Source organism: Octopus sinensis, linkage group LG11, assembly GCF_006345805.1.
Source record: "Octopus sinensis linkage group LG11, ASM634580v1, whole genome shotgun sequence".
In the NCBI taxonomy this organism is placed as follows: Eukaryota; Metazoa; Mollusca; class Cephalopoda; order Octopoda; family Octopodidae; genus Octopus; species Octopus sinensis.
The window spans coordinates 71,661,648-71,671,647 of record NC_043007.1 but is presented as its reverse complement, the minus strand read 5'-3'; the positions used below and the strand labels follow the sequence as shown (position 1 = coordinate 71,671,647).

The 10,000-nt window shown below is 34.2% G+C and overlaps 1 protein-coding gene across 1 annotated transcript in view; it reads right to left on the bottom strand.

Annotated features, from left to right (window-relative positions):
- Nucleotides 1–10,000, bottom strand: part of LOC115217075 (putative transcription factor p65 homolog) — a 60,018-nt gene that overhangs the window by 17,319 nt on the left and 32,699 nt on the right. The window contains exons 2-5 of the mRNA XM_029786663.2: nucleotides 5,120–5,197; nucleotides 3,053–3,306; nucleotides 1,421–1,566; nucleotides 795–886 (exon numbers count right to left, since the gene is read on the bottom strand). Of these exons, the coding sequence (XP_029642523.1) occupies nucleotides 795–886; nucleotides 1,421–1,566; nucleotides 3,053–3,306; nucleotides 5,120–5,197 (570 nt within the window). The remainder of the gene's footprint in view (nucleotides 1–794; nucleotides 887–1,420; nucleotides 1,567–3,052; nucleotides 3,307–5,119; nucleotides 5,198–10,000) is intronic.

The window sequence follows — 10,000 nt, the reverse complement described above, 5'->3', positions numbered from 1 at the left end:
AATTCCATGTCGCATAATTTTTGGCTTCTGTACTTATACTCTGCCATGAATATCCCCCTTTCTCTAGTACCTTTTGTGTTGATCTACGCCACAAGTTCTTAGGCCTACCTCTCTTTCTATATCCATCCGGTTTCCATTGTAAAGCACTTTTTGCTACATTTGGTGTGTCTTTTCTAATTGTGCTACCAATCCACTTCCACTTTTTCTTAAATATTTGCTCTCTAATCGAAACTTGATTTGTGTGTATGAGAGAGAGTTAATGTTAGTTTTTATGTCAAGTTCTGATAAAAACAATTTTACATTAAAGCAGAGGACTACTCAATACTTTTCTGTGGAGCACATATTTGTTATTTTTTTAAACAAGAATAGCATAGATAGAATTTCAAAATTTCAGCTTGTCAAGCTATCCTCATATTGTTTGATGATAGCAGGCCAAAACTTACAGTCAATACTATTCTTTTAGAAAATATGTATGTATGTACAGTGCACAGCCTTTCCTCACTTTAAAAAAAAATCTTCTTGCACAGGCATTGCACGATAACAACATTGATTAAGCTTCACGCAATGGCCATACTCGATAATGAGGGGGAAGCCACCATGTACATATATGCCAAATTTCACTAAGAATTAGACTGACCCGAGGCTGTAACATTTACCCAAAGTTCTACAGCATGGAATCAAGCCTTGAACTATGTGATTGCTAAAAGAAATTAGCAACTACATGCCAATGTCTGTGACTGTACCAAACCATTTTACAGTTGAATAAGAACCTAATAGAAAATGTTAAAACTTACTTTTAAATGGATCTACATTAATTTCTTGTCGTGTTTTCAGAGCTTCAGCAACTTCTTTCTTTTTGACACACTGAATTCCAAGATTTTGAAAACTACAAAATAAAAAAAAAGAAAATTTTAGAAAAAAACAAAGATTTGAAAATGCTGATACAAGTATGATATAGGTGCAGGTATGGCATAGGTGCAGATATGGTATAAGTGCAGGTATGGCATAATTGCAGGTATGGCTGAGTGGTAAGAAGTTTGCTTTCCAACCACATGGTTTCAGGTTCAGTTCTACTGTGCGACAACTTGGGCAAATGTCTTTAACTATATCTTTGGGCTGACCAAAGACTTGTAAGTGGATTTGGTGGTTGGAAACTGAAAGAAGCCCATCGTATATGTATATGTGTGTGTGTGTGTATTTGTGTTTGCCCCCACCACTATTTGACAACCAGCGTTGGTGTTTATATCCCTGTAACTTAGCAGTTCAGCAAAAGTACCTGAAAAAATAAGTACCAGGCTTAAAATAAAGATAAAATCTAAGGTTGATTCATTTGACTAAAATTCTTCAAGGCAGTGCCCCAGCATGGCCACAGTCTAATGACTGAAACAATTGAAAGAAAGAGTTTGGTTGGTTAACTTACGAAATGGTATCTGAAACAGAACACTTCACAGTACAGACTCCTTTTTTGCAATCTTTGCCCACAAGGGAGTGAGGATGAGGCTTTGGTGGATCATCTTTGGTGACACATGACACAATTACAACAGCAGGACCTTTGTAATTGCAAATCTGTAAAGATATAAAGAAGGTAAAGAATTATATCTTACCTATGAAAATTACATGTAAATATTTAATATAAAATATAGCAAATATAAAAATAAATATTAAAATATAGTAAAAAAAAGCAAGTAGTGAAATATAAAATACATTTACAAACAACTTTTTAAATACTTTTTGAAATTACAGTTCTATATTTAAGAGATAAGGAATTATATATATTATTTACATTATTTACATTTGACGGATATTTGTCCTCATCTTGTTTGTTAACATAACATTTTGGCTTCATCAGGTGTCTTGGGGAAATTTTGAACCTGGGTTCTCATTCCTAAGGTATTTTTTCGATATAATAATAATAATAATAATAATAATAATAATAATGATAATAATAATAATAATAATGATAATAATAATAATAACATGGAAGAATACCTTAGGAAAGAGAACCCAAGTTCGAAATTTCCCCAAGACACCTGATGAAGGCTGGAGGGTAATGCAGAGAAATATGAGAATTTATTTTCACATGGAGCTGCTCTGAATCAAGGATCCATTTTATACATTGCTGAACCTTGGCCACTAACAGAACCCTCAGTACTCTAATTTCACAGGCACACACCATGAAGATGGGGATTTCCTTTTCTACCACCTTTCAAGTATCACCTCTGTTGCATTATCAGTCTAGCTGCCACAGTTTTTCAATATCATTTCTCTGATCTAAAAACTACTATTTTTTTCTAATCTTCTCTCTATCAAAAGAGGAAAAAACAAACAAACAAACAAACACAATACAAGACTTGTGCAACCTCAAACTGATATCACAGGGCATCTTTTACATTCAATTTGAAACTGAAAACTATCAATTTTGGACGGTCCCACAATAACATGATAGATGTATTGATTACATTCTTTAGAGGTATCTATAATAGAAAACTTGAGAAGACCCATCAAGCCAATTGAAATCAACATCGTGGCTGATGTTAGTGTCATGTAACTGGAACTCATGCAAGTAGCATGTAAAAGCACTCTTTGAACATTGGACAATATGCTGTACTTGAGAAGATCCATCAAGCCAAGTGAAATCATAGTCATGGCCGATGCCAGTGTCACATAACTGGCACCTGTGCCAGTGACATGTAAAAAGCACCCTTCGAACTTTGGGCCTCACAGAGGCAGTGACAAGTAACTGAGACCTTTGACAATATACCATGTTTGAGAAGACTTATCAAGCCAAGTGAGATCATAGTCATGGCTGATGCCAGTGTTTTTGTAACTGGCACCTGTGCCAGTGCATGTAAAAAGTACCCACTACACTCTTGGAGTAGTTGGCGTTAGGAAAAGTGTCTAGCTGTAGAAACCATGCCAAATCAGATTGGAACCTGGTGCAGCTCCCCAGCTTACCAGTTTTCCGTCAAACAGTCCGACCCATTCGTGCTTAGAAAACAGACATTAGATGATGATGATGATGATGATGAAGCTGACTACATCAAATATTTACCTTTATGGTAGGATATGACTTTTTCTCATTTGTACTTTTCTCTCCAGGAATGCTGCCAGCAGACCGTCCTTCACACTGATACCGAAAACGGAAACCATGAGTTTTCGGTTGATCAACAATGATAACATAGGGTTTGTCATCCGGAATTATATTTGCAGCAGGTTTTTGTACTGGCATCACTTTTGGGGCTGGTACTAATGTGGTCAACTGTTGGTCATCATGTGAAACTAAACAGTCAGTAGAAAAAGTGGTCACTGAAATATGAAAAAGAGTAAAAAGAGTTCATTCAAAAATGTTTAAAAGCAAATCTTTTCCCTCAACAATTTAAAGATGCAATGATTGTACATCTATATAAGTATAAAGGTAATAAGTGTGAATGTAACAATCATTGTAGCATATCGCTGTTCTCTGTTGGGGTATTGTGGGGTGGGGGGATAGTCAATTACATCTACCCCAGTGTTCAAATGGTACTTATTTTATTGACCCTGAAAAGATAAAAGACTAAGCTGACCTCAGCAGATTTGAACTCAGCATGTCAAGACAGACGAAGGACCACTATGCATTTTCCCCAGTGTGCTAAAATGCTATTATTAATATTGATTTCAGATTTTGGCACAACTGGTACTTATTTTATCGATCCTGAAAGTATGTAAGGCAAAGTCGACTCTGGTGGCATTTGAACTCAGAACATAAAGAGTCATCTTAGACAGAATTAAATTTGACTTAGCTGGTTCTGTCTATATAGAGAGTCAGCATAGGTCTAGGTCAGATGGGATAGTGGATATGATATTCAGCTGGCAACAAGTTCAGAAGAAGGTCCAGGAGCACAATAAAGACCTCTATGTGGTATCTGTTGACCTTACAAAAGTTTTTGACTCTGTATATCAGCAGGCTTTGTCAAAAGTATTAGCAAAACTCATGATTCTTGAGTAAATGCTAAATGTCAGTGTCCTAACATAAAGATATGGAGACATCTGTTCTTTCAAATAGCAGTCAGTCTCAGCTTTTTGATGTTAAAAATGGTACAAAACAGGATTGTGCTTTGGCACAATTTGCACCATTTTTCCCAGTAATGCAGGATTGTACCTTTTCTGATGTAGAAGAGGGTGTGTTTCTTGAATATAGGACAACAGGTATCATCTTCAACCAACAACATTTCAAATTAAGGACTAAACTTCAATGTCATGCAATAAGAAACTGTCTGCAGACGATTGCCCTTTTGCACCTTAGTTGTGCATATACTCAAAGACATTCAGCACATCACTGATATATTTGCAAGAGCAGCCAGATGTTTTGGCTTAACTATCAGCATAAAAAAAACCGAACTCTTGTATCAGCCACATTCCGGTAATAATCAAGAAATCTTGCCCAGTATATTTGTTGAAGGCGAAGCTCTGAAAATAGGGGAGGTTTACACATATTTGGGTTCTACAGTAAAAAGTAATGCTAAACTCAATAGGGAGGTCCAAACTCGTATTGAAAAGACCAGTACAGCTTTTGAGAAGCTTTATGGATCAACTCTGGAATGTCATGATGTCTCAGTAAGGACAAAAATAGATGTGTATAAATCACTTGTCCAAACCAATCTTTTATATGGAGCAGAATATAAAAGATTGGTGAAATGAAAAGCTTTCATATGAGATGTCTTAGGCAAATATGCAAGGGTAAGGGAGATGATAGCGAAAAGAAGAGCACTATCCTGGAAATGTGTGGAATAACTGATATAAATGTTTTCTTACTCAAGTCTCAAATGTGATGTGTGGACACAACTATCACAGGTATAATGGTCGAATACTAAATCAAATCTTTTAGGCTCAGGTTGTAAATTTATGATGCAATGTAGGCCAGCCATTTTTATGATATAAGAACAAATTCAAAGGTGATTTGATATGCCTGAATATTAAGAAAGAATACTTTGAGAGGAAAATATAGGACTATATTATTCTCTAGAAAAATCCTTTCTTTTTTGAGACTGTAGGATGTGATCTGAGGGAGAACTGGCAGCTATTTCTGACATGTAGTGGGAACGCTATTTTTGGTGAAGTTTTTCAAAAATAATCAACTTACAAAGATTTACAGTGGAATCATTAGCGTTGTGTATACAACTTTCTTGTCCTTGGATGAACGTATTAATAAAGTTGTCATCTGAAATAGAAAAGTAATTCAGGTATCATAGGTAGGTCTAGAATAAAACTTAGCAAAACCTCCTTAAAAAAAAGTAAGTTTCATCTTAAAAAGTTAACAGGGAGGTGAATAAAAAAGAACAAAAACAAAAAATCACTAATAATCATTTAGTTCCATATAATAACAATAATGATTTCTAACTTTGACACAAAAGTACAAACATGTAAGGAATGGCTATTGACAGGAGTAGTCATGATTCTCAGTTTGACCATACAGTTGTGTCCACAGTTAACTTGTTGTTTGGTCTCTCAATGATGGAGTCTGGGTCTTGCTATATTTGCACATATCTTTATCATCATCAGAACTCATGACTCCTGAAGAACATGGAAATAAGTATAAAAAGTGGTCATACTGAAGAAGGAGTAGACTGTCACACACACACATACACACACGCACACACAGACACACACACACACACACACACACACACACCACACACACACAAGTACTAGGGTTTACTTGCTCAACTAAACCAATGGTTCTCGACCATTTTTTACTTCTGAGCACTTTTTTATTACCATTTTGCTCTGGTGGACCCCCACATAGCAATTTCAAAATTCTGAAATGGTTACCAGAAACATGTTAAACTGTAAAGCATTATAGAAAGAAACTTAGCTGTTTCTTGCAATAAATGCATCTAAAGAATTATTTTCTCACAGACCCTTAGAATACTAGCACAGATCCCCAGTTTGCTATTTTATCTGCATGGATCACCAGAAATCTAATATGGACCCCCAGGGTTCATATGATCCTTAACTGAAAACCACTGGACTAAACTGTTCAAGGCATACACCAGCATGGACATAGTGCAATAAATAAAACAAGTAAAAGATATATATCTTTTATCTGTCGCTTTACTGGCACTTGTGCCGGTGGCACGTGAAAAAACATTCGAGCGAGGTTGTTGCCAGTGCCACTGGACTGGCTCCTGTGCAGGTGGCATGTAAAAAACACCATTTGAGCGTGGCCGTTGCCAGTACCGCCTGACTGGCCCCCATGCAGGTGGCATGTAAAAGCACCCACTACACTCTCGGAGTGGTTGGAGTTAGACGTCAATATGATATAAAATAAAACTTGTAGGTATTTAAAAATATTCAAAAATGCTCATATATACATACACAAGCAAAATATAAAACATCAACATAATATAAGACTTATTGAATTAATAATTCACACGATAATTATTAATTCCCACGATAAGATACAAGGTAATAAAGATTCACAAGTTACTACACAGAGTCCAGTGGAAAATTTGAAATTATACAGCATTAACATGACATACTAATATATATATATTATATATATACATATATACTATATATATATATATATATATATTATATATATATATATATATATATATATATATATATACATATATATATGCACATATGCATTATATATATACATTATATATATATTATAGATATATACATATATACTATATATATATGTGTGTGTGTATATGTAAATAGATAAAATAGTTGTTGTATTGAAGATGTAACTGTTTATATATTTTTTGTTGTAGTTACACGTAAGAGAAGAATTAGATACTTATTATATTCATATATTATTATTGTATGTTGTGATGACAAGATCCTATCTTGGACATCAAAAGGTTTCAATTGGTATATATGTGTGTGTATGACGTGAATTTTGATGGTTGTGGATTGCACTTACTTGATTGTATTGTCCATAAAGTGTTTTTGCTGTTTTTTAATTGTAATTGATGTAAGATTGAATAGTTAATGCTCACACTCATAACACAGATATTTGAATTAATTTTTACAATCCAGCCATTGTTTCACATGGAATGTCGTCTTTCTGAACCAAGGACCCTGAAGTGACTTATATATAAGGGAACTGTGATTATGTATATCAGAAAAAATATACCAAAGTCAAAACACTTTGTTGGGCCATTTACAGTTTTTATAATTATTTATGTAATATGATGTTATGTTATATATTATATTCATAGTATTCAATGTAATATTGGAATATAAATAAATTATTGGGTTGTCAATAGAATATCTCTATATTTAATTTAATCTTATACTAATATTTATATGGTATCCAACAGCAGCACCAGTGAATTGGATGTTTAACACACCCCTTTCAAGGATTTCTTTTCCTCAGTTTGTTACTTTATATAAATATATAGACACACACACATATATAGACATATATATATATATAATATATATATATATATATTATATATATATATATATATATACATATTTTATATATCGTATATATTGGGTTGGCCACTAAGTTCCCGCCATTTTAAAAAATTTAAATCTTTTTAAAGGTTTAATAAAAAAATAACAATTAATTAATCAATAATGTATTCACCCTTGTTGTTTACAACTCCTTCCCAACGTTCAAGATTTTCAATACTTCGTTTGCAGAAATCATCCGATTTTGACATGAAAAAATTGATCCAACTAAGCTCTCATCCGTATTGAACGAAACTCCGCACATAACATTTGAAAGAGATCGAACAGCAATCGAAAACGATTGGAGCTTGGTTGGGAAGTGATGCCACATCTACCTCATAGCCTTGACCTTGTACCATCATGTTACCATTTATTTCGAAGTTTGCAAAGTCCTTTGAATGGTAAAACTTTCAATAATGATGATGACCTGAAATCGCACTTGCTTCAGTTTATGGCTGATAAGGACCAGAAGTTCTAGAGCATGGAATCATGAGGATACTAGAAAGATGGCAAAAGGTCATTGAACAAAATCTTGTCTTGTCTTGTCTTGAGACAGCATTCACCCACGGTGGGTTGAGCTGGCTTCATTCATCCTCAATACTGAATGAAGCCATGTACATTGAACAAAATGGAAAATATATAATTAATTAAAGTTAATTTTTTGCATTAAAAATATGACTTTTATTTCACACTATAAAACTGAAATTACTTTCTTGCCAACCCAATATGTGTGTGTGTACGTACATATACATATAGTCCAATCCATGCCAGCATGGAAAATAGATGTTAAATGATGCTGACAATTATATATCAGGCTGAGTAAAAAGTAAGCAACGTTTTGAATTATAAAATTCATCACAATATATTTCAACAACCACCAAAGAGTCACCATAACCTTGTTTTTGAAGAGCTCAGGTTTAGGGAAGGTTTTTGCTGTTTCATTTTGGTCCAACCACTGTGAAGAACATTTATACATCAAAATAAATACTATTACAATCAATACATATTTGCCAATAAGTGACAAGTTTGTTTATTCCAATAACATAAAATTCTGGAGTTCTGGAGCTGACGAACTCTTTGAACACACTTTCAGCATCAGTTTGATTTTTGAACTCCTTCTTTCACAAGAAACCATCAAGGTGCTTGAAAAAGTGATAATCAGTAGGAGAAAGGTCTGGGGAACAAGCTGGGTAGGGAAGAACTTCGTAGCCTAGTTCCCTCAACTTCTGGAGTGTTATTAGTGTGGTCGAGTATTGTCATGAAGAATGATTGGACCTCTTCTGTTGAAAACTCTGGGATGAATGAGTAGCAGTTTTTCATTCATTTTGGCAATTTCATGGTAATATGTTTCTGCAGTTATGGTTTTTCCAGGTTTTAAGAAGTTATAGAGGATAAGTTCAGTAGTACACCACAGTCACCATAACCTTGTTTTTGAAGAGCTCAGGTTTAGGGAAGGTTTTTGCTGCTTCATTTTGGTCCAACCACTGTGAAGAACATTTTTTATTACTGTACAGAATCCACTTTTCATTGGAGGTTACAATACAGTCAAGAAATGGATTGGTCCAGTTACAGAGAAGAAGGGATGAGCAAATTTCATATCTGTGCATTTTCTGATTTTCATTCAAATCGTGTGGGACCCATTTGTCAAGTTTTTTTTTGATTTTCTGATTGCATGCAAATGGTTGCAGGCACTTTTCTGGCTAACTTGAAGTTCTTTTGCCAGTTCTTGAGTGGTTTTATGAGGGTCTTTCTTAATGACTGTCTTTAATTGACCATCATCGATGACAGATGGGCATCCACTATGCTCACAATCATCAAGGCTCGGGTCTCCACAGTGATATCGTTTAAACCATTTTCAAGCTGACCACTCACTGGTCATTTCCTCACTAAACGTTTTGTTGATATCACAAGCAGTTTCAGCTGCTTTCCTTCCTTTTTTGAAGTTGAATAGCAAAGTTGCTTGAATATTGTGCTTTCACAGTCCCATTTCAGATGATTGTAACAAAGGTGAAAAAATATTAATGTTAATTTATTGAAGCATTTGAGCAAGTCTATGTCTGTATTATGAGACAACCGCAAAAAAAATGTTTAAAATAAATTCAACATTCTGCAAAAATCCGTTACAAATTCTTCATGATTCAAAACATTGTATACTTTTGACTCAACCTGATATACATGCACACACACACACACACACATTATATATTTTATTTAACATTATCAATTGTGCCATCCACTAAAGAACATAAATTAAATATGAATGTTTTTATTCAAGATCCAATATAAAATGTTAAACTTGCTGCCTTAAATATCAACATAATAACTTTCAAGTTAGAAGGATTTGAAAGGACTTGGGTGTCTATAAGCAGAAAACAATTTATGAGCATGCAGTTAGATTATCTAGGCATTAATAAGCTATAACAGTAAAGATTTGAGTCCAGTTAATCTTATGATTTAACATCTCACTTACATGCCCTGGCTTGTTTCCTGTTCTATTTATAGGAATGTAGCATAACCCAATCTGTGGACATCTGGTACTGAGATT